General features: G+C 36.8%; 1 protein-coding gene across 6 annotated transcripts in view; it reads left to right on the top strand.

Moving 5' to 3' along the window:
• Positions 1–25,942, top strand: part of ANGPT1 (angiopoietin 1) — a 241,066-nt gene that overhangs the window by 200,683 nt on the left and 14,441 nt on the right. For all 6 annotated transcript variants that reach the window (XM_005613250.4, XM_001494946.7, XM_023648861.2 and 3 more), the window contains exon 7: positions 2,371–2,537. In XM_005613250.4, coding sequence (XP_005613307.1) covers positions 2,371–2,537 — 167 coding nt within the window. The remainder of the gene's footprint in view (positions 1–2,370; positions 2,538–25,942) is intronic.

Below are 25,942 nucleotides of genomic sequence, written 5' to 3'. Positions count from 1 at the left end.
TTAGCACATCCTCTGTTGCTCTAGTGTTTCCTGCCACTGTGGAACTTTTGCAGCGTGTGACTTGAGCATCTTAGGAACAGAGAGGAAAGTACTGTCTTTGCAATAGTGACTTCAGTGGGTCCTATCTTTGCTCAGAGCTACAGGTAGATAGTCTTCAGAGAGTATGTATCCAGTGCAATCTGGACAAAGGGTGTTCAGTTAACCAACAACTAAGTTAATTTGGGGAATAAATTTAAAAATGTGCCTACATATACTAATGCATTTCATTTCAACTTTAAATATTAAAACATACATTCATTTGCCCATTTTTTAAAACTTAGAGCCAAAGCCTGGAATTCCGGGTTTGTTGTTCTTTCATAAAACTTTCACATAATGAGATATATCAGATTTCTAGCTTCCATTTTTTAAACTAGAGCAAGTACGACACATGCAAAGCAACGTAAGTTAAAAACCCTCTAACGTGTTATTTTTCCCAGTCTTTTAGAGTTGTTACAATGCATAATCCAAAGGTGTTTTTTAATGAATTTTTTTGAAAAAACCTAAACATTTAAATTAAGTTATATAAAAAAACAAAATAAAACAAAGCCTCCTCTTTCCCCACTAATATTTAACTTATTTACTTAATATTATTAGTCTTATTATTATAATAACAGAACTGCCATAAATGGATTTGGGACCAAACACAACTGACCTTTGGTAAGTAACTCCATTGGCAGAGACAGCAGTGCACAAATGTATTTAACATTTTTGGTATACTCTGGGCATCCATATGTCTTAAAGAAGGAGTGGAGAACATTGATTCACGTGTTAAATTGGTTAACGGAGAGCACAGTTAAGAAGACTTCTACTGTAGTTATAATTCTATAAAGTTGATGTGCATTAAATTTGAAAAGAAACAAAGATTTTCCAAATTCTGTCATCTGTATTGCAAAAATAAGGAATCCTTGATTATTTTAGTACCTCCCTTATACTTCTTAATGTAGATAAAATGAAACCTTTATTAATGAATAGCTGAATTAACCAGAATCTGTTTCCTTCTGAAACATCAGACTATATCCTGTGATAAGCGGAGGTGTGTCTTCCAGATATTAGCACTCACAGGACAGAGGGGCAGCTTGTTCAGATGCAGGTTCGTGGGGCTGGCTCTCAGATGTTTTCATTCAGTGTGGAGCCAGGAATTATTTTTTTTCAACCAGAGCTCCAGTGATTATGATCCAGTTGGGCACTTTAAGAAACACTTCCCTGAGACTCAACCAAATTACCTACAACAAAGAATAGTGTTTCAAGGCTACTTCTCTGAATACCATTCCTTCTCACGTTCTTCCTTTCTTTTCTTCCTTTTCTTTGAACTTCAATAAAACATATGGAGCACCCAGTCTATGCCAACATTCCAGTAGTCTTTGAGGATTCGCATATACCACACAGCATCTGTCCTCAAGGAGCTCGTAGTCTCTTCAGAAAGACAAACACATAGATCGAGAACTACATTGAACTTCAAGCATTTCCAGGGAATACTTTCTGAGGCAATTGTGAATACCCAAAAGTCTAGAATACCAGTGGTTTCTTAGGGTTCTTTATTTTCCTATCACCAACATTATCAGTTGGTTTTCTTTTGGGGACCACTGTTTCTCCCCATAAAGAAATTATTTTGGACACTTAACAAACATGACCAGGATTGCCTTAAAGAGAACACTGGAGCCATATTGAGATCAGGTGCAGAGCAGCCAGCTAGGTTCACTCACTAGCTCTTCCTTGTCATCCTTCTACCTTGAAATTCAAACCCATGTCAGTGAAGCATTTAAAAGATTATAGTCCCGGATTTACAGGTTTGCTTACTAATATTTAAAACTGAGATTGTTAAAGCTATAAAGATCAAGGGTCTAGTAATATGTCTGAATTATAATCTGAGCCTAATTTGACTCCTAAATAATAACAATAACAAAAACAATAATAATATTGTTAAATAACTTGTCCAATACTATCCTGATAATATCCATTGGAAAAGGCTTAAATTTTTCATTGTTTAAAATATTCCATTAACTAGTATTATAGAAACATTTTCAAAAGCAAGCTGTGACTGAGAAGCATTTACAGGTTAAACCTATTAATCAGATTCATTTAATCCAAAACATCTCATCCATACAGATTTGAATATCTGGTTTTACTGTAATAAGAATTAGACATAAGCCTCGATGGAGGGAAACATATCAGAAAAGTATTGATTCCGTAATTGAATAAGAGGGTGTAAAAACATGGAAGAAATATCTTTACTTTTAAAGAATGTTTTATTACTATTTACAACAGTTAAACACTGATCATGAAAAGAGCTTCTTTCTGAAGTAACAACTGCATCTCTATCTTCTTTCACAGGGTTTTGGAAATCCCTCCGGTGAATATTGGCTGGGGAATGAGTTTATTTTTGCCATAACCAGTCAGAGACAGTACACACTAAGAATTGAGTTAATGGACTGGGAAGGAAACAGAGCCTACTCACAGTACGACAGATTCCACATAGGAAATGAAAAGCAAAACTACAGGTAAGTCCTTCTTCTGTGTAGCACTCCACTACCTTGGGTCTAGCCACTTAATAGTTTTAGTGGAAAAATGTGAAAAAAAGAAATTATGAAAGTCATCCATCAAAGTAAAAACGAGTTGTTTGTCTAGGCCTATGACAAAGAAATACAAAAAGCCTTATAGAGACTCCTTAAAAAATTTAAACTTCAAGTTTCACAGACTTACTGATGTTGGCTCAATTCTAGACAATAGGGAATTTAGTCAAGCACAATATTATTGTTTTTGTTATTGTTACAAAGGTGCAGTGAATTCATACGTATAAAACTGATGACAGAGAACTGACTCAAATTCAGTGGCTTGAAATAAATACTCCATTACTTCTGTCAAAAGATTTTCTACTTATACTTTCTTTATTAACCTTTCTTAAATTATTATTTTTTCACGTCTTGAAGGTGACAAAAAAAGGAGTAAAATTTTATGTTTTTGAATGACTTACATAAAAGGTAACATAAATGAGGCTTAATTTAGAAGTTTTTGGTAAATAATGTAAAAGGCAAAAACAAACTCAAATAATGGCATCAATCCACACAATATATTGTTGCAGTTATAAAAATAGGGAAACTATCCACTTAATTGTTAACATCTCTGATTTTTTTTTTTTGATGAGCAGCTTGTACACTAGAAAAAGAAACATTAAGAAATGATGAAGCAAGTAATGTGGTGTGGTAAATTCATTTCACAAACACTTATTTTTTTCCTTCTGTGTTCCAGGAACTCTACTATACACTGATGATTTTGCAGTCAGTGACGAAGTCACTAGTTCCCCAGACCCCACAGTCCAGCTTTGTTACTAACTATGTCACTGAACAATTGATTGGCACTCCTTGAGAACAGGGAATATATTTCAGCTACTTTTATATCACTACTCATTAACGCCATGCCTGGCACATAGCAGGTATTTAATAATTGTATATGTGCCTCAGTTTTCTAATCAGCAAGTTAGAGTTGCAGTGATGTTAAGCTCTCAATATTGTGGCTACTCTACATCCATCACGGAAAACAATCGTGTCCATTATAGGGTTGGCACATTGCTTCAAGCAAAATGCAATGACAGCAACCAAAGACTTCTGTCTTTTTCCAACCTGTGTGGCCCTCTCCTCATAGTTCAACTGTTTCTGCTGCTTATTTGTCTTTTTGAGACATACCATTCTTTAGGAGTTCGAATCTACAACTTTTTCATGAACACGTCTCATGTTATTTTAATGGATCATGTATGGGATTGGATCCTTGGAGACGTAATAATCATTTTCTTAACAAACAATGATGATGTCACCACAATAGAGGATGAGAAATAGATCTAAAGAGCTGATAGTCCCATGGCAGGGAGTGAGAGTATACATAATGGCAACTCAAGAAACCATAGAAGAGACATTTATAAAATGCAATGGAGTGTAAGAAGAAGTGTTTCCAAGGAGGTCCATATTTTGAGAATTTTATAACAAGAAAAACCACTGTAAAACATCAGGGGTACTCTTATGTAAATGTTTTGACCTGAAACTTGAGACTAGATGAAACTTGGCTAACGTAAGACAGCCTGACAATAGGACTAGCAAGTAATTAGTCTAGTCCTTTTCTAGGCTCCTGAAGAATTTGCTTTGGTTCCTTTTCCAAAATGTCTCTCAATTTGCGTGTGTGTATGTGTGTGCACACACACGTGGTTGCGAGGCCGGAGTGGTATTAGGGAGACAGCGATTGGGCAGGTTTAGGAGGATTGTGGGCATCTCAATTTGGCTTCAGGGTGTGTGGTATGAATGTCATTCTGCCATAGGCATGAGGAAGGAGCATTTACCTCATCTTAGAGTATCCTACTGCCCTCATTGAGCATTTCCCATTCTTTCAACATCCGTGTGATTCCATTCTTCACCCATATGATGCAGATCTATGAGCAAAACGTTGTCTTCCCAGCTAGAGTGAGGCATACCCTCTGGTATCCCCATTTTTCTTTGTTGAGACAATTGTGAACCTTGAGAATAAGAATTATAAATCTAGAAGGAACTTTATAATTTAATTCCAAACCTATGGTTTTAAAGAAAAGAAAGCTGAGGTCCAGAAATATGCAATATTTTGCCCAAGGAGGGAGAAAGACTTAAATGCGGGATGTTTAACTCCTACCTAGCTAGGTGTGATTTTCACTGTACCATGCAGCTGTGATAAAGTTGGTAGTTCTGACCCTCTCTCCTGCCAAGACTCAGCAGAAAACAGGTCTGTAATCATGACTTTCTCATGCAAGTAAATATTAGGATTCATATTGGCATCAAATGGGAAATTAGGACTCATTAAACATAACGCCTGTTCTGGTGAAAGCTTAGTTAAAATAATCACACTATAAAATGGTGTTATTCACTCTCTCAAAGAAAATCAAACAGAAGCTTGAAAAGGGAAGCTACACCTTGGTGACTTCCTTCTTCACCTGCATCATCACTCACTCATGTCCAGCACTGTTTCCCCAGGCCCAGTATCATCACATGTGGCCTGAAGTAGAACTGCAGATGTCCAGCTTTGCCTTCATGTGTTTTCCTTCCACTCCTTTCTCTTCCCTCTGAATTCGAATACATCATTGCGATAAATCATCAAAAGTATTAATGTTAACATTTGTATGGTGTTTTATAATTTATGAAATGATTTTTAATTTAATCTTTACAATGACTTTTTGAGGTAGGTATTATTAGCTACATTTCAAAGATGAAGAAACTGTGGTTTTGGTCCATTGACTTGCTCAAATTCAGCCAAATTGTAACTAAAATCAAAACTATGGAATTTGTGCTAGATTTTTGTCTTATATTTTTACATTTTCTATATTTTTCTTCTTTCAAATTAAATTCAGAGTTTTTTTTTAAGACTTTTCTTTTTAAAAATACTCTATTTTAATAGAAATTGTATTCTGAAAACTCTTGTAATAGCTGTGGCCATAATTTATAAATCTAATGTTTTTAAAAGAACATCTTTTTTATGCTCTAGACACATATTGATTAAAAGTAAGTGTTGTGAATGGATAGATGAGCTTTAAAATGTACATATATAGCACATATATTTCTTTTATCCTCTAAGGAAATTACAAATGATTTTCTCAGATAGAAAATAAAATCTACAGAACCCAGGAGAATATAAATATGAAAAAAAAATAATGTGAGTGTCATGATAAACACATCATGTGAAACAACACACAATCAACGTGAAATTATTAAATACTTCCTCTAGAGAGGTAGTGTTATCCAGACCCTTGTCATCTAACACCCAGACTATTATAGAGTCTTCTTGCCTCCAGTCCTGATGCTCTCAAGTATATCTTCCGCACTATTGTTGGGATGGTTTTCCTAAAAGACAATCTGACTTGGTCTCTGCCCTCCTTCATATATTTCAACAGGGTTCATATATCTACAGGTTAACGTCTTCCACTTAAAATTCCTCATGGCCTGGCCCTACCTACTTATGCAGCTACTGCTATCATACTCTCCCCACGGCCTCACCCAACTAGATACCCCCTCTTTATGATTATGTTCCAGAAACTACTTGCAATTTCCCTAAGCCTTCCATGCCTTTGTTTATGCTATACTCTTACTCTACAAATATAAACCCAAATTTGGATACATCTTCTAAATCTTCAAGATTCTACTTTATCCCAGGGAGTCTTCCCTGATACCTTCTATGGTATGTGCTGTGATGCACTCACCCATAGCCTTCCTTCAGAGCTGAAGCACTCCTTCTCCCACTTCCTAGGAATGTTGGTGGCTAACACCTTGTAGCCAAGGTCCCCTGATTGGGCATTGCCTGTGGCTGAAGAAAGTCACATCATCTAAGGTCACTGTTCCTTCCTGCAGACAGATTGCGTCCAATGGCAGGTCAATAAAGGTGTAACGTACCCCTTGCCTCAGTGAGGGACAATTCTGAAGGGCCATCCAAGGTCCAGAATTCCACTTGAGCTTAGCTGAGATCTTCACTGTGACTGCATATGAGCCAAACTTCTCCCTCTGCTCAGTACCTCTTTCTTCACTTTGCCACAGGGATTGATCCTAAGAACACTTCCCTACACATCTCCCTACAGTGATTTTTGCAGAGAAATGCTTCACCCTCACTCAGGCCAATTTGGATGCTTTGTGCTCTCACAGCTCCATAACGGTCTCTGGATAACTATCCAGTATCCACATTCTATTATAAGTCATTAATAAGTATTTATTGAATAATTGTGTGTAGAGCTTTCCCACTAATTTCTAAGCTTCTAGAGTACAGAAACTATTTGGTCAAGATTCAAGATAGATACCAAACTATTAACTAAAAGTTAATAGCTAATATTTGATGAATATATACTATGCACCAGACACCTTATTCTCACATGAGAGAAATGGTACTGTGCACAAGATCACAAGGACTAATATGAGTAGAAGTCAAGATGTGAGTTTTGATCTCATAACTGCCCCTCATATGGCCATCCCTGATTAAGGGAAATCCATCAGTTAATTTCTAGAATTAAATACACTCAAAGTACATATTCTAAGAGATAAAATATGTTTCCTCTAATCCCATTTCTATCTTTAATAATCTGAATGTGGATGTACATATTTTCTCATCTCTCTGGTTCTCAGTTTTCTGTCATATAAATTAAAGTAGTTGTAAAACTCTTTACAGCTCAAAAATTATTTTCCAAAATAGAATTGATTTTATGCTTATGTTTCTTTTTTATTTTATGACCTTTCAGTTCTTTGATAAACGATCAAATTTTTATCTCTCTAATAAATACTTCAATAAGGGTTTCCATCAGTTTAGGGCTTACAGTGACCTTTTACTTCTCATGAAAACTTTGCTGGTCCCAATATATAGAATTAAAAAACAAATACACAGCGACCACCATGACAACAAATGCTTAAAAAAATAACAGATTATGTGGGGTTGGAGAGATGCTATGATCTACTGGAAAGAGCTCTAGAATAGGAATCAGAAGATATGGGAGATATTAAATAGCGAAGTCTGGCTTCACTATCTATAAAACCGACTTGGTTGTATCAGTCAGTGTTCAGTCAGGGAAACACAGTCATGATGAGTGTTATGAAATTAAGGGATTTGTTATACAAACTACACCCTATACAAATGTGAGATGAGCTGTGGAAGTGAAGGTCTGGAAGGTGAAGGTGGGAAAATCAGAGAAAGTCGCTAACACATATGCTTGAAACCTGGTATGGTGGTGAACAAGCCAGAGCTTACGGGGAAATCCAAGAAACCAAGCACGTCCAGCCCCCACAGTGGAACCACAAAGGGGGAGATCTAAGGAAACCTGTTGCTTCAGGGTAGCTGTGTTACCTGGGGGTGTGCAGTTAAACAACTGGTGGTAGGCCTGGAGCTGTTGCCAGCATGGGGAAAGCAAGCTGGACACAGTGGAAGAGAGGACAAGCTGGGAACTGTCCGGTGCTCTACCCATGAATATCACCATATCTAATGATGGTCTGAGAGTTGGGCCAATGCTTTACTTCCACCTTCCAAATCTCACACACAATCTTCTTTTGGCCAACTCTAACTTGGGACCATACAAGGAAGGAGATTCTGGGAAACATAGATCTCAGATTAACCAAGTTGACAGTAGGACAGTAGGATTAACCAAGTTGCCCAGTATACCTTGGGCAAATCACCTACTATATTATACCTCAATTTTCCCATTTTTAAGTGGGACTAATCTCCCCTCTCCTACCATAATTGCCATTTTGTTATAGGGATCCCATCAGAAAGAGTATTCAAATATACTTTATATTGGACAAACTTAAATGCCACAAACTATGAAAGATATTTAGATATTTTTAATTCAATTTTTATCATACCAAGAAACTTATTATTGATTAAATTAATTAAAAATTTAAATTATATTTCTATGTTGAAATCCACCCCCCTCTCTCCCCCCAAAACCTCTTTTGTTGGTTGGTATTTATCTATTTATTTCTTTGGATTCTGGACCTAGTCCAAGTTCGCTCATTGCATCTGTGGTCTCTTTAGTCTTTGCCTAAAACAGTCTACACACACCCACTGTTAATATTTTTAAAGAATCCAGGGTCACTTTTCCTCGGAAATGTCTCTTTCTGGGTTTATCTGATTTCTTTCTAATGAGATTCAAATTAAATTTTTTTGACAAGGATGCTATATAAATGATACTGTGTATTTTTCATTTTATCACATCAGAAACGACAAAAGGTCAATTAGTCCCATTATTGGCTGGGCTAAGTTTATTTAATTCACTTAAGGTTTTGTTTTTGCAATGGAATATGTAGTCTCTTAAAGAAAATTTTTACAAAATATCATAATGTTTGAAACACATAAAGCTGATTTATTTTGGTTGAAGAGTCTGTAGGGACCTATTGCAGTATCCCTTTGCCCTCCCCTTGCTAGTGCCTTAGGCATTTGTTGATCACAGGTTAAAAACCATTGTATTATTTTTTTTCTTTCTTTCATTTTTTTTGACGAAGATCTGCCCTGAGCTAACATCTGCCAATCCTCTTCTTTTTGCTGAGGAAGATTAGCCTGAGCTAACATTCGTGCCCATCTTCCTCTACTTTATATGTGGACACCTGCCACAGCATGGTTTCATGAGCAGCACCATGTCAGCACCTGCGATCCAATCCGGTGGACCCCAAGCCGCCAACACGGGACATGCGCACTTAACTGCTGCGCCACTGGGCCAGCCCCCGTATTATTATTTTTATAACTAAAAAAGTGAAGATTTACCAATTGGAGATAAATTTAGTCGTACTACTTTCAAGTATAGAAAGAAAAAGAAAATTATATTAAAAATTTACAGTCTCGTTAAAAAGGCATAGTTTTAGTAAACTTTTTTTATTGGATCAAGTGATTTTGCATGTTAGTTTTCTCCATTCTTAGTTGGCAGTTTTATCCCTGAAGTTAATTCCTTTATCTTTTTATGGTATTAACTCAATTAGTAAATCCTTTATCACAGATGGTATAATAGCAAGGTTGAAGATAGCCCCTCTTTGAACCAATAGAAAATTTGTATTAGTAAAGTCTGAATGATAATGTTTAACCATGTATAATGTACATCTTATATTACAATTATAATCTAACTATAATATTTATAATGCACTATGTGGGAATATTCTTCATATTTTATTATGTCCGTATTATTTGTTGGGGATGAATGATCCCTTCATGGTTGAACTGACTGTGGCTATGTTAAAAGCCTTGTTCTGGAAGAGATTCCACATGAAGGGATGAATAGAATATTTGAAACAAAATTTCTAAAAAGAATCTTCACAATAATTTGGCCATTAAATATCTGTTTATACAAAGTTTATTTTTGGCCAAGATCTTTATTGGGAAGCAGTTTGAGGTAATGGGTAAAACATTGTATCGGCAATCAAAAGACAGGAACTCTGGACTTGGATCTGTAGCTACTTTTCTGAATGACCTTGCACGAGTTACTTCACTTTTCCAAGACTCAGGTCCTCAGAATCAAAATGAGGAGGTAAGGAAGAAGTCTTTCCAATTCCAAAATCCTTCTTTTTTATTCAACCATTAAAGTGCTCCCATGTCGTGTGTGCATTTCGAGGACAAAACAAATTAGTGTGGATTGAAAAGAATTCTCTTGAGTCTCCCACGAAAATTTAAACCCTGCATTTTTGTAAGTATTGCAAAACTCGTTTCACTCCTTTTTGTGAAATGTTTTTCATTTCTCTGATCCTCTGAGCTTACATGGTTCTGGCTGGAACTGGTAGCAGATGTGTTGAAATACTGAGAGGAAAGTTATTTTTTACAGCAGTTCTGGACTGATCAAGGTAGAAAAAGGTATATAGGGAATCTCTTGGTAGTTTCTACCCTCTTGAATTTTTGGTCTAGGTATGAAACTCAAGGCTTTAAGTAGTTTTGTTTGTATTTTCAAATAATTTCTCCAACTTGGGAGATGTATTACTTTTTTTAGACTGTGATTTTCATTGTGGTTACTTCCTAAAACAGAGAAGGAATTGTTTTATTCAACAAAATTTGTACTTTGTACTTAACGGAGATGAAATACTCAAGAAGAAAAAGGCACGCTCTTACAGCATACTTTGTATCTTCTTCAGGTCTTCGAAGGGGCAGGAACATCTCTTGACTTTAAGGCCGATTGATGTCAGTCTCTAGAGTCTTGGACTTTTCCAAGCTGACCAAAAAAAATGCCCCAGTGCTGTTAGGTCTAAGGAGTCCCAGAGGATTCCTGCTCCAGAATGAGTAATGCTGGGACTCAGAAAACTGCTCTCCTAGAAACTTACAGATTGGCAAATGTATCTAGAATCAGCTAGCGCTGCCTCCAGGAAATAGTCTAGGGAGATGTCCTGTGGTCCCTCTGCTGGGGGTCCTCCTAATGTTGTCCACTACTGAAAAGATGAAGGCTCTATCTTCAATGAATGAAATATTTGTTATTTTCTATTATGTGCTATCCTAGGACAAATTGTTCACAGAAATTTCAGTGCAGTTGTATATGTGTATGTTCACACATATGCATACACATGTGTGATGGAGATAGGCTAAGGGGTAATGCCATTAACACAGGGAGTTCACTAATAAACACTAGTATGGCATGAATGGGGGACCTTATCAATTTAGTGAGGTTTGGAAAACTTCCAAGGGGTGGCCTAAAAATGGCAAATTGGAATTAGCTGGAGAAATAGTTCAAAGTTGGAGGTTGAAGAGGTAATAGCGTATGCAAAGGCTCAGAAGGGAGACTCAGCATGTCTTGTTAGGTGAGCTGCAAGTAGTTAGGTATGGCTTAAACAAAGAGTGTAAAGGTGTAATGACAAAGCATGATGCTAAGAGCAGAGAGGAGCGCCACACAACTAGTAATATGAGGGCGACTTAGGCCTGGCCCCTAGTGATGGCCTCTGAGGGCAGCCCATCTGAAACGGTCTTCTCTCACACCCAATCAATTTTTTTTTCACTCAATGTTTTGATTATTCTCTTCAATAAATACGAGCAACAACAACGTGCAAGATGCTGTGGGGGAAACAAAACCCACAGAACTCAACCTCTGTCCTTCAAGAGTTTAACCTCTTTGCCAACTTGATTTTCTTTGTTCTTTAAGTCTTAGCGCCATCTGTAGAACTCTGCTTTGTAGACTGAGTAAGGAGCTCCTTCGACGTGCTCTCCCTGTGCGCTGTGCATATCTTTATCAGAGTCCTCATCACACTTGGTTGTACTTGGTTATTGCCTGTTATTAGGCTGCCACCTCTAGGTGGGCAGGAACCTCTCCACAAGTCTTGGCATATGTCTGCAAAGGAAGCACTTTCTAATAAATATATGAAAGATATATAAACAAAGATATTTTTTATCCACTCAACAAACACAGCTGACTACTAAATAGCAATTATTGATCTAGATGCTGGAAATTCAAAGATCAAGAAGTCAAAATTCCTTCCCTCAGAGGTTGATGTTATAGAAAGGCAGCATTTGACAGTAAGATTTTTGATAAAATGCTATGTCCTTTAGTTTCTTGGATTGTTGCTTGGTTGAGATTCATTTGCCTGATCTATTCAACTGTGGGCTCTTCTGTTTGTTTTCTTTACCTGCAAAAGATATGCAAGAAATTCTACGTTGCCTGACGCCAAGAAAATGAAATAAAATGTTAATAAAATAGGTACACAACATACCTTATTTCTTAGGTCAACTGATCCTAGAAAAGGATGCTATGTTGCTGTCATTGATAAGCAGTTTGTGGATTACAATGACTATGTACTTTGTCTGCAATTTTCTTTTTCATGAGGAAGATTGGCCCTGAGCTAACATCTGTGCCAATCTTCCTGTATTTTGTATGTGGGATGCTGCCACAGCATGGCTTGATTAGTGGTGTGTAGGTCCACACCCAGGATCCGAACCGGCGAACCCTGGGCCACTGAGGCAGAGCACAAGAACTTAACCACTATGCCACCAGGCCATCCAATTTTGCATGCAATTTTGAAGGTGCCATTAGGTGACAGTAAACTTTGATTTTATAGAACTCATCATGGGTGAATAACTGAGAGCTTATCAGAAAGTATAAAATTTAGTTAATTAAATTTTTTGAGTAAAAATTTCAAAATTGTGAAAATGATGATATAATATATTAATTACCCTGTAACTTATACGATACTTTTTTCTCTCTAGATGACTTATTTCTTTTATAAGAGCCTTTACTCATTTCAACCATAAACATCATAAAACCATTTTTAATAATTATGTGAAGTATCAACATATATCAACATTAAATGCATCAACTACAAACTGTATGTTGATAGTAGCATTATAAGATTCAACTTTAACATAAATTGAGCATTTACTCTGTGCCAAATAATTTCAAAGTGCTTAGACATGTCTCTTTGGGTGCTAACACCACAAATGCCAATGTTTGTGTTGTTCTGCTCATTCTCTATTAAAAGAATTAGAGGTGCTGTTTTATTGGGGTCGGCCCTGTGGCACAGTGGTTAAGTGCACACATTCTGCTTCAGCAGCCCAGGGTGTGCCGGTTTGGATCCCGGGTGCAGACATGGCACCACTTGGCAAGCCATGCTGTGGTAGGCGTCCCACATATAAAGTAGAGGAAGATGGGCACAGATGTTAGCTCAGGGCCAGTCTTCCTCAGCAAAAAGAGGAGAATTGGCAGTAGATGTTAGCTGAGGGCTAATCTTCCTCAACAAAAAAAAAAAGCAAAGTGCTGTTTTATTACCTGCCTCAGTTAGAAGCTCGACTAAACAGCTGGATAAAAGAAAAATTTTAGCCTTATTAATTTTTAGGCTGCAAATGAAAAGCAACTTTCTGACTCCTTCACACCCTCATTATCAATTCTAGAGAGAATTTTCTAGATCTGAAGATCAGAAGTTATTATATAAGCAATTGGAAGTCACATCATTGTTAGAAAATAATTATTTTTTGTTATTTTTGTGTGTGTGTGTGTGTGAAGAAGATTGTTCCTGAGCTAACAGCTGTGCCAATCTTCCTCCATTTTGTGTGTGGGGTGCCACCACAGAAAGGCTTGATGAGGAGTGTGTAGGTCTGCACCCAGGATACAAACCTGTGAACACCAGGCCACCGAAGTGGAGCACACAAACTTAACCACTATACCACCAGGCTGGCCCTAAAAAAAATAAAAACAGTTATTTTAATGTCATGCTTTAAAAATAATGGATGTGATTAAAGATCAAATGAATGGTTTGTACCTATTTATAATTTGATTTTTAAAGTACATCTTGTGTTCTTAGTACAAGATATAATTCTTCTGCTAAGATTGTATGCTTCTTTACCATCCCCTAACCTAGAAGATACAGTGATGGTTAGAGACATTGTCAGTATTTTCTTGGCTTTTTAAGAAATAGTAATTAAATATGTAGTTGTCCAATATCCATAATTATTTTATTTATCTCTTAATTGGATATAGTTTTGCTTTAATCTATGTAACTTTGCTAAACTTACTCTTAAAAGTAATGACAATTCTTTTGAAATCAGAGTCTACATTCATTCATTTATCCAGCCAGCCAGCCATCAAACATTTATCATGTTGCAATTATTTCCCCGGTACTAGTCAGTTGTCTCCAAACGAGTGTGCAGATAGACAACTAGGGCGTTTGTTTCAAAGTGTTGCTTTCTGAATCCCACATCCAGAGTTTCTGATCCTCGGATTCAGGACCTAGGTACCTCAGTCCTACCGAGTACAACCAGCTGATGCTGATGCAGAAAAAACACTTTAATGACACTAAAGGGAGACACTATTCTTGCTGGTCTTTGGGGCTAATAGTTTAGGAGAAGGAGGAAGCCACAAGATAGTTGGCATAAAACAAAAGTTTCAGCTGCAGTATGTTTTAGCATGTTTGTCCGTTTTTTGTTTTGTCTTATTTTGTTTTTTCATCAAAGAATCATGGACCTTTTAAAAAATTTGAGGGCCAGCCCCAGTGACCTAGTGGTTAAGTTCAGCACATTCTGCTTTGGCTGCCTGGGTTAAGTTCCCAGGTGCAGACCTACACCACTTGTTGGTGTCCATGCTGTGGTGGTGACTAACATACAAAGATAGAGGAAGATTGGCCACAGATGTTAGCCCAGGGCAAATCTTTCTCACGAAAAAAAAAAAAAGCTGATGGAGCTATGGATCTTCTCCCTAAATAAATAAACAAACACAAAATTTTGCTTACATTTATGTGTGATTCAACTCCACAGTAGGAACCCTTGGAATTAAGGTATAGCTGGACACTAAAGAAAAGTGGTCAATTTGCTTGGGATTGAGGATGTATGTGGTACGTGGGAGGAGATTGAAGGGAACCAAGAAAGCCTTCATAGAGGAAATATGATTTGTGAAATATGAGCAAGTTTTCATGAGGCAAGTATGGAGGATGCTGGCAGAAGGAGAAAAGTTAGAGAATAGCGAGTATCTTGTACATAGGGGTTCACTGTGCTACAGAAAATGGAGGGCCGTATTACATGATAAGGAGTTTGGGCTTTATCTTATACTAATTCTGGAGAGAAATAAGCCCACTGATGATTTTGGTCAACAGAAGAATCTGCTTATGCACGCTGGAGCCTTATTTGCAGAACTTATAGCGACACATTGTCCAAGTACAACAAGAGAAAGTATTTCCTCTTTGCAAAAAAACCTCAGATAATACCCCTCAATGGTTTTCAACATTCTACTCACCCTTTCCTCTCCCTTTGTCTTCCCTTAGGCAATGCTGGAAAGAAAAGTTTCTTGCTGCTTTTTAAGCAGAAGTAAAAATGAGAACAAACCTACCTCCCTTGAACTTGTTTATACTAAAAATTCACCAATTTTGATCACAAGTTTTACAAGGTCCTGACTTAATTTTTGCTAAAAAAGCAAACCCATAAACTCTCTGAGGTGGCTCTTGGCCCGGTCTTTCAGGCACCAGAAGAGGGTCCAGTCAGTGAGGCATTCACTCGGAGCTGACTCCATCAGCCACATTTGACGCCAAGGGAATTGAAATATGTTTAAGGGACAGTTTGTGTTTTTCAGTTTAGTTTTTAGGGGTCTTCGTGCCATGTAGTTCATTTTGGCACTCAATGTTTTTTTTTATGTATTCTTAGAAGAGAAGAGGAATACGGGAACACTTCATTTTATTTTGAATGAAAAACAGAATCACTACAGTATGTATTTCTGAACTTGGGAAGTATGGTTTCATTGTCACAGATTTCATGAAAATAGCTTTTTTTTTTTTTTTAATGTACAGGATAGAGTGTACTCTCCCAGCACTATGCAAAGGCACTCAGAGATAACGGTGTGTGAGTTCGCTGTTTTCTTTGGAGGAAGAATTTATCGTGAGTTTTGAACATATTCGGTCTTCATCACATTGAGAAACACTGAGAACTGTATTTTACTGGAGTTTTAAAACAGGAGTCACTGGGAACAATGTTCCCCTGTGTCAAGAGCTTGAGAAGACGTGGGCGGTTGATAACCTCATTTTTATCAAAGTTCTACATTATATTAATATTTGTAAGTTAAGGGAGAGACATTAAAATGTATATTATGAAAAATTAAATAGATGAAAAATTAGCGTGCAATTTATGCATGTATAATAAAAGCTAATATATAAAACAATCACACTAGAAAATAAATGAAACTGGATTTTCCGAAGTTTCTCATTATTTGGGCTAAAGTTTTCTGTAACTCTAGAAATTTATCTTTCTTAATCACAGCACAGATTCCCGTGACCCTTGCTATCTCAACCATTTTTCACACTTGCATGTCTTCCACTAAACATGTTCAAAGGTAAATAACATATCTACCTCAGGGCTTCTAAGGTGTAAGAAACTAGTAAGACAATGTATTCCTTCTTAGCATAATTCTTAGGTTAATATACATAAATTCTGGTGATTCCCCAGTGATCCAATTCCATCTGAGAACAAATGACACCAATTAAGGAAGATTGAATGTGATAAAGAAAGCTTTCAGGAAGTAGCGATGAGAATTAAAGGATAGGTTGGCATGGGTGATCTTTTTGGGAATTTTTCTTGGTATCAATTATGGGTAAAGAAAGGAAAAAACATATGCTGGATTCAGGCAATAAAGCACCTTATTATATGGCAACAAAACATAGGATTCGCAAAAGATTGGAATTTCAATTTATTAAAGAATAAACATTTGAGTTAAAGACTTATTATTGAGGCATCTGAGTTCAGAATAACGTAGACCTTAAACTACGCTGTCAGTCAGCAAAGCAAGTCTTTGGTTTCTTATGCTATGTACTTAGTATCCTGTTTGCTCTATATAAAATGAGAAAAAATTTTAAAGGAAATGAGTCCTTATGGATTTGAGAAAATTGATCCTTTTCATCTTTAATTTCTCCAGCGTATTGCCTATACGCATGTCTTAATTAGCTGCGTCTCTCTCGTTATTTTCGTGACTCTCAGTATGCTTATGTATGGCTATTAACATCAGACCCATTTATACTTGTTCAATTTAGACTTATAAAACTCATATTTACTGAGCTACTGTGTATTTTATGGTTATTGGTTAGAGAAGTTTGATTTAATGCTCTATTAATATTCATCAGGTACTTACTCTACATGTGACAATCTGTTTAAGGACTTTCTGTGTACTACCACATTTAATCTTCACAACAATATTAGAAGGACATTACTATTATTAGACCCATTTTACAGATTAGGCAACTGGAGATCAGAAAGGATAGGAGCTAGGTTGCAAACCCAAACAAATAACTATTAGGCTCCAAACTCTGTTCAGTTTTATATGCTCTCTCAAGATACAAGTGTTCATGACACAGTCTTACTCTTCAGGAGCTAATGTTTTATTTATTTATCTTTTGTGGGGACAGAAAGGAAAGAAGGAAAAATTGGGGTTAATGACTTATTGTCAGTTATTATTTTCATTCATACTTAATTTGTTCCAAACTACGTATGCCTGCTTGATCTTTATGTCTTTTTAGGTATCTATAAATCTCTATCATATCCGTAAGTCTTGATTAATCAAACTGTACATTATTAAGTCTCTTAGCCTTCTACTCCCACCACTCTTTTCTTTTGAAATTTCTTTTGAACTTGTCTTTCTACTTGCAGATTTATGTCTATGTGTGCAGATCATTGTCATACAAAGTCTGTCATAGGCATGTATTCATTCATTTTTTCACAGGTGCACTGACTTTGCTTTGTGTATTTTTCTATCATTTTTCTCAGATACTCATTTAGAGACTCTTGCAAATAAGTAAATAATTCTGCTCATGTATGGACAATGGAGTAACAAATACATCTCAAGCATGTGAAAAAACAGTGTTGCACACAATGACACAGGCTTAATAGAGCCTCATTCAACAGAGATCACAGTACTAAGATTCAACATTGGAAAACAAATCCTCTATCCTCTAACAATGAAGATAAAGCTATTGAAACAGATTTTTAGATGAATGCCCAGGTTCCAGAGGGAGTTATGCAATAGAATGGACACATGTATAGATATAGGTCCTTTTGTAAAACTTGATGATCTCATTTCTCATATGGACTCTAATATATAATTTAATGGGTTATTCCATGAGCTATTTCTTCTAATGTCTATTGGCAGTCACAAACTAATTCCATCCTCATTACAGCAGTGCCCCATTATGACTTGAGCAGACCATTAGGTCATTATCATTGGACAAATTTCAAATCAGAAGAAAAACGCCCATGGGGCTTGAATTGTAAAACACAGTTGTATTACTAGAGTTAAAATGTTAGTACATATAAACCATCTCTTGAGATGAATGAAACTTAATTTTAAACAACTTGAACTCTTAGTTAATAATCAACTCAATAAATATTTATTGAATGCCTCTTATGTGTACGGTATATGGAGTTTATAAAGATGACTAAGACATGAATACTTCTCATTAGGAGCTTACAGTCTTGGAAGAAAGAAAAGGCAGATATATAAATAAAAATACTACAATAGGCAAAATGAGATGGGTCACAAGAGAAGCAATTTATCAGTGCAATAACAATTTAGAGGAGAAAGAAGAGAGAAGGCTTCCTGTATAATATTTGGGCTTGTCTTGAAAAACGGTTGATTTTGGACTTGTAAAGATGGAGAGAAAGGAATCAGTTTAGTAAAACTCGTCATTTAAAATCACAGGATACACTTGGAAAATCCTGAACTAAAGAGAATAAAATGTTTGTCTCAAAGATGTTATTTTGAAAAAACTTAGAAAATATTATTTAACTAGACATAATTTCACTATATGAACAAAGTCTAATATAGGGCTCAAGTCTCCCCTTGTGCTAAGATAAATTTACGTTCTTCCCTTTATCTCAAGGCTTCCAGTCTTAAGTATTTTCCACTATAGAACACTATAGACTTAACAAAAAGGGCATTTAATGAAAAACATAAAGAACTTCAGCTTCAAATACTAATAGAAAAAAGAGGAATAAAAATCTTAAATGCTTAGTATCTAAATAAGATCATTGTCTGCCTTTTCACTTGATGCTCCCAGCACATTCAAATGAAAGATGGAATCCCTTTTCTTTCTTATCTTCTTTTTTTTTTTTTCATTTTTATTTATTTATTTATTTATTGAGGAAGATGTGCCCTGAGCTAACATCCACCACCAATCCTCCTCTCTTTGTTGAGGTAACATCCATGCCCATCTTCCTCTACTTTATATGTGGGATACCTGCCACAGTATGACTTGACAAGCGGTGTGTAGGTCCGCACCTGGGATCTGAACCAGCGAACCTGGGCTGCCGAGATGGAATGTGCAAACTTCACCACTGTGCCACCAGGCTGGCCCCTTCCTTATCTTCTTTTGATGTTAGATAACCTCAAAACTTAATTGTGCCATGAGTTTCACAACCCTTTTTTTGTAAATATCCTCCTCATCTCTCTCCGAAGTCCATGACCTCCACAGCCTCCAATGCTAATCTCTTCCACTAAACTTTTTGAGCAGGTTAGCATCTCCTGAATTTCTCCCTTACCCTGTTTACTACAATACTAATTATTTGTATACTTTCCAATGACTTTATAATGCCAAACAAATGCCTAATCTTGCTAAAAGTCTACAGTAAGGCAAACACTGTTTTCTCTATATATAGATTGACAAGAGAAATATTTATTTTCACAATTAATTTCATAATTTTCATAAATAAGTGCCACCTGGATAGTTTAAACTCAGTGCTAAAAAAAACATGCTCTGATGATGGTGCCCAGCCTCCTCGACAGAGCAAGGGTGGGTGGGAAGGGGGGCTAAAGCAGACACCCCTGGAGCAGCAACCAGGAGACCTAGCAGTGTTGGGAAACGCTTGTCAGATTGTGTCCTTGCTACAAGGCACTGAAAGAGAACTGTGGGGGTTATTTTGCATTTTCTTCAAGTGCTTGTGAGAAAGACAAACTAGTTCCATATGGTGGCAGGGAGAGAGCTCAGAGCCAAAATAAAAATGTGTACAGCCTGTCAGTATGTAAGACCTTAAAGTTCAGTTATCTGAGAGTCTGTCTACTGTTTAAAAGAGCCGGGGCCAAACTTCAATTTGTCATACACACAACTCCCACTGCCTTGGATAATGAAAGAGACTCTTGCCCTCCTGAATACAGTGAAGACGTAAAAATGTCAGAAGTATAGACATCTCTTAAGTAGACAAAATTAGTGAGAAACTGGATGCATGAGATCTGGCTGCCTATTTTAAAGAAAAGTAAGCTCTAGAATCACTTGTATGACACATAGATGTATTTTGAAGTCTGTTCCTCCTTACTAGGACACACTATTATCCTACATTCGTTAAGAAATATGATTTTGTTTTTCTAGGTATTGAAATTTAAGTGAAAGAAAATGGGTAACTATAGTTTCATCAAGGATGACTATAGATTCATGACCAATTTCAATGTTCTTTTATCAGTTTCGTTTTCCCTTAAGATGCTAGTTGAAAAAAATCAATATGCTAACATTCTTCATAGTCACCAACGAAATGGTACTCATAAATTTTTCCCCCTTAATTAGGAAAAGTTGGTTTAAAAGGATGAATACCATGATTTTACTTTGTGGCTACGTTTTTTTGTCACATCTAACTATATTCTTTGGAATTTTGTGTTGTTATTTTTGTGTTGTTGCTTTTTTTCTTTTTTCTTTTTTTTCTGGCGTCTTCCATATTTCTGTCCCTAAGCCAAATACTTTGCTCTGGAATAACGTTTGGTTTTTATCTCCTAACACATCATCCTTCATGTAAGCCACATCTACACTGGCTGAACTCAAAAGTAAATGTCCAGGATTCCCGTGGTATTATTTTGGGGGAAGTATTCTCTCTAATGACTCGCGCTTCAGGTTCCCTTTTACCATAGTCAGATGCAAAGCTAATTTTGGCCCTTCTTTCACTGGCTTTTTTTTGGAAAGTGAGATTCCATTAGCAGAATATAGAAAGCTGTGAATAGTTAATTATACATAAGTTAGCCAGAATCACTATTAAAAAGAACCACCTAAGTATTCTGTTTGAGCCTCAATTCACATTAGTTTTCTTATCTAATTAGAAAATATATTTGGCATTAGGAAATGGCCAGCCCTTAATTTGCTTGTATCAAATCATCAACTACCTTTGTTGCCTTTGGGTCAATAATTGGTATTCTATGCCAGCTAAATAGCTGCTGAGAAAGAATGAGCCCCTTAACTGTGCAGAGGGTCTATCCCTGACTACACAGTTGCTCATGGAATCCTTGTAGGAGTCGACAGAAGTATAGTTATCCTCATTTGTAAGTTTCTTAAAATAGTGTTAAGAAAAATTATTTTTATGAAACACCATCTCTATTTCCAAGTGCAAGAGGGTAACTGTCAGTGGGGTGTCTCTTCCTTAGAAGAGTGTAAGCAGCTCCCCTGTGACAAGCTAAGGATATAGACATGGGGGGAGGAACACTACCGTACATAAATTACAAGTTCTACTCAGTCTTGTACAGTGAAAAATCCACCGTTCCTCGAAATATCGGTGTCTTCTACTTTATTTTTTATTGAGCTATAATTGACATATAACATTATGCTAGTTTCAGGTGTATAACATAATGATTTAATATGTATATGTAGGGAGGAAGACTTGTCCTCTACCTAAATGTGGGTTCGTCTGGCCGGAGAACGAATTAAATTCACATGAGACAGAATAGCAAGAGAAAATTAAACAAAGATTTATGAGGAACCATGGCCCGGGGCCTTTCTTCCCAAAGGAAGAAACGGCACCAAAGAAGTGGGGTGCACAGAATGGTTATATACCCCCAAACAGGGTGTTTCACATGTGATTGAAATGTCCCTCCCACAATAGTCACAAGATTGTCCTGTCCACACAGCGCTTGATGGACACAGCAGATAGTGGTCTGATATCTCAGTGGGCGTAGCAGGAGGCAAGGCTATTGTCTTGAGCTGGGTGGTCACAGGTGAGCGCAGCAATCAGTTCCTAGCCTAAGGAAAGATGCTTAATCCTTAAAGAAATGCCAGTGTTGGGAGGCGGAGGGAAGTCAGTTACAGGAGGTTACCAGACAAGCACAATAAAATGCAGATTTAACCCTTGCCTTTGGCATTGATTAAGAGTTTCAAGAGAGAAGGTCATCTCCTTTCTTCTTCCTGGTACAGAGAGGGAGGCACCTTTACAGATAGAGATTTAGTTCTACTTTTTAGTTGCTTTCCTGTCTGCAAAGAAACTAGCCTCAAATAATCACCATGACAAAGAGACATATCTTGGGGTGGCCAAATCCAGGTCCCCACATATATATATATTGCAAAATGATCACCTTAATAAGTCTAGTTAACATCTATCACCACACAGTTACATTTTTTTCTTGTTATGAAAACTTTTAAATTCTACTCTTTTAGCAACTTTCAAATATACAATACAGTATTATTAACTATAGTCACCATGCTGTACATTACATCCCCAGGACTTATTTGTTTTATAACTGAAAGTTTGTACCTTTTGACTAGCTTCACCCGTTTCTGTCACCCCTCAGTTCTACTTTTAAATTATTGCAACCAATATGTCCCAATATTTACATTGCACTATCTTGGGACTCTTCTCCACTTCTGATTTTTGATTTAAAGATTCCTAATATGGGCAGGGCCTTAAGGAAATGTTTTACACCTTATTAGGCTTTTTCCTTTTTTTCAAAATATTTTTAGCTGAAGGATTTACCTTAAGAATTTTTATTTTATCTTATTTTTTTTTAAAGATTGGCACCTGAGCTAGCATCTGTTGCCAATCTTTTTTTTTCCTCCTTCTTCTTCTCCTCCCCAAAGCCCCCCAGTACATAGATGTGTGCTCTAGTTGTAGGTCATTCTAGTTGTGGCATGTGGGACGCTGCCTCAACATGGCCTGATGAGTGGTGCCATGTCTGCACCCAGGATCCGAACTGGTGAAACCCTGGGCCACCGAAGCAGAGTGCACAAACTTAACCACTTGGCCATGGGGCCGGCCTCAAGTCTGTCTTTATTTTTAATTTATTCTCTAATATTCGTTGGCTATGCACACAATACAAATAAGTCATTCAATAAGACGTAAGAACTGATAAGAATTAAGACATAGCCTTTCTTCCTTTATTTTGTCTGCATAATATATCGAACATGTTTTCACATCCTGGAGTCTCCAAGAAAATAAGAACAAAAACAGAACTGGGAAGAAGATCAAGAAGGGTGTATAAGGGTGTATGTGTGTGTATGTGTATGTATTTTTTTTTAATTATTTGAGTTGATTGGAAGGAAATGGGAACTTGAGTACTTAGCTAAATGAGATGTAAAAGTTATCCCTCTGAAAACATGGGCCAAGTATATTTTGGTTATTAGGGTTATTGATGTTTGGGTTTGCTTTTGCTTGCTGCCTTTAGCCTTCTGAAAATTAATTACACCAATCATTCATTCACACCCATCATTCATTTATTTAGTGAACATTGAGCCTGTGTCCTCTGTATCAAACACTGTTCTAGATTCTGGTGATTCAAAGATGAGTAAGACACAGCTTATGCCTCAAGGAGCTCACAGTTTATTATGGGAGAAGACAGGTAAAAAGACAAGTAAAATACAGCACAGTAAGTTTCACTATAAAGGTATCCATCTGATGTTCTTTGAGCTTATACTTGAAATGAATCTTAAAGGACGAGTAGTTTAGCAGCTGGAAAGGCCTTCCAGGAAGAGGGGAAGCATATGCAGATGTACAGAGAATTGAGAGTGCAGTGCTCTTAGAGAACAACTGATTGGTAAGTCTGGAGCATTATGTACATGTGCAGAAAATAACAAGAGATAGGAGGTGTAGAGGTGTGAGGGTGGCATGGGAGAAAGTAGATGAGGGCTAGATCTTCAGAGTCCTTGTAAACCACAATAAGAAAATCTGGACTTTCTCTTTCATGTGTTGGGAGAACAACTGAGAGATTTTAACCAGGACAGAGGAATGATGAGATGCATGTTTTTGAATGAGCTACACGGAGCATGGATTTTAGAGGGAAAGAGAAGGAGCAAGGACTCAAGGCAGTGAGACCAGTTGTAAGACTTCTGCAATAATTCAGAGAAAAGCTGCCAGGACTAGAAGGCTGACCTTCAAATCTTGATTATGTGGATCTAGAAAAATGTCTCTTTTTACTTACAGACCTTAATATACATCGTTGATGAGGTCCATAGAGATGAAGTTCAGCAAAATACACTGTAGATGTTTATTCTATACTTTATTCTAACCCTAACATATATACTTGCATACTTATTTAGAGATTTAGGAAGGAACCCTTAAACTTGAGACAATTGATGATATAGTCATTCAACAGCTTCCAAATGATGTTGGAGAAGAATATGTAATGGCGTGGAGAAATGGATATAAAATTATATATGAAAAGCATATTATAAAGAAAATGTAAAGTATGATTTCATTTGTGTTTATACATGAGGAAAAACTGTTTTGAAGAGTACAAAACTGACATGAGCAATTACTTCTGAAGAGGTAGATGAGATAGGCCTGTGGGCAAACACTTTATGTCCATTGTTCAAAATTTTTATGAGAATGTGATCAGAAATTACATGTTTACTTAAAATTAAAATAAATAATATTTTCTATTTGGAGAGGGGAAAAACAGGGAAAAGGCTAAATGTATATAAACCATAATGTTAAGAGTAGTTATATTCAGAGATGAGATTTGGGTTGCTTTTTATTTTCTTCTTTTTGCTTTCCTCTACTTCCTAAATTTATAATTGTTTATTCCTATTGCCTTGGTCACACGAAGAAATTATTGTAAATTATGAGGTTTAAACTATAATCTTCTTGTGAAAAGATAAAAGTATAAACTATATCCAGCACTTACCAGTCACTCACTTAATGTCAACTCAACATTCGTTCCGGTTTACCTGCAAAAGACAGTGTAGAGAATTATTGTGTCCTGGAAAGTCTAGACCCATTGGTGAGCTTAAAGCTACTGCAGGGAAAATGGTATTGACTTACCTTAAGGAAAGTCACTGTGAATCATAGAGAAGCCAAGAATCAGAGTTGGAGTTATTGTCACTCACTGAAGAGCACCTTTGGGCTAAACACAGCCAGTCCCAGTGGAGCCAGAGGTTTCAGGCCAGCAGGGTCACAGCTACTTAATTTTGAAATCATTCATCTTCTTCCTCAAACTCTGATTCTGTGTTCATCAAACCAGCAACTTTCTATTACAGTTTGGCTTTCTGTGTGAAATTTTCTCTAAGGAGACCGTGAGACTGGGCTCCCACAATGTTCCTATTTTTACTGTAAATGGAGACCTGACAAAAGTCTTTCTCAGTTTTGTGTGTGTCTGTCCCTGAGAGGCTGAGAAATTGATCAAATTAAAACTTCAGACTAGATCTGGAAGGTGGTGGACTCACCCAGGTAACGTGGCCCAGGACTCGCATTGATGACCTCTCACCTTACTTTGCCCTGGTGAGACCCACGTCCATGTGAGCAGCCTGCAACCTAAAATGTGAATCTGTACTTAAAAATTCTACAGTTTTGCGTCACTGGTGACTTTTAGCCTGCCTCTCAGAGTTTTAAAATATGTTTGTATGTGATAATTCAGCATTAGAAGTTTCCTTCAGCCTACTATTAACTACAAGTTCTGTTAATCATTGAAACCAACAAAACTTGAGTGGAGTTTAATTGTATATTTTCCTTCTGTGGATCTTGCATTATCAGGGAGCTATGAGTTTGAACATGCATAGTGAAATAAACACCAAACACATAGCCATAGAGAATTTTGTCTATCTGTAATTTGGAGTCTTTCCTTCCTTCCTTCCTCCCATTTTCCCTCCCTCCATCCATCCTTTTATCCTTCCTTCCTTTATTTAGTCTTTCTTGCTTTTCGTTCAGAGAGCTTGGATCTTGTAGCAGTTTGTTGGAAGGGCTGAGTTCAAAGAAAAGAGAAAATAATGAAAAAGGCAAACATTCAACATGCCAGTCTTCTGGGTTCTGTTATTCTGTTGAATGGCTTATC

The sequence above is a fragment of the Equus caballus genome, chromosome 9 (assembly GCF_041296265.1).
Source record: "Equus caballus isolate H_3958 breed thoroughbred chromosome 9, TB-T2T, whole genome shotgun sequence".
NCBI classification, from domain to species: domain Eukaryota; kingdom Metazoa; phylum Chordata; class Mammalia; order Perissodactyla; family Equidae; genus Equus; species Equus caballus.
The sequence above is the reverse complement of the archived record's forward strand: the minus strand, read 5'-3'. Positions and strand labels throughout refer to the sequence as shown.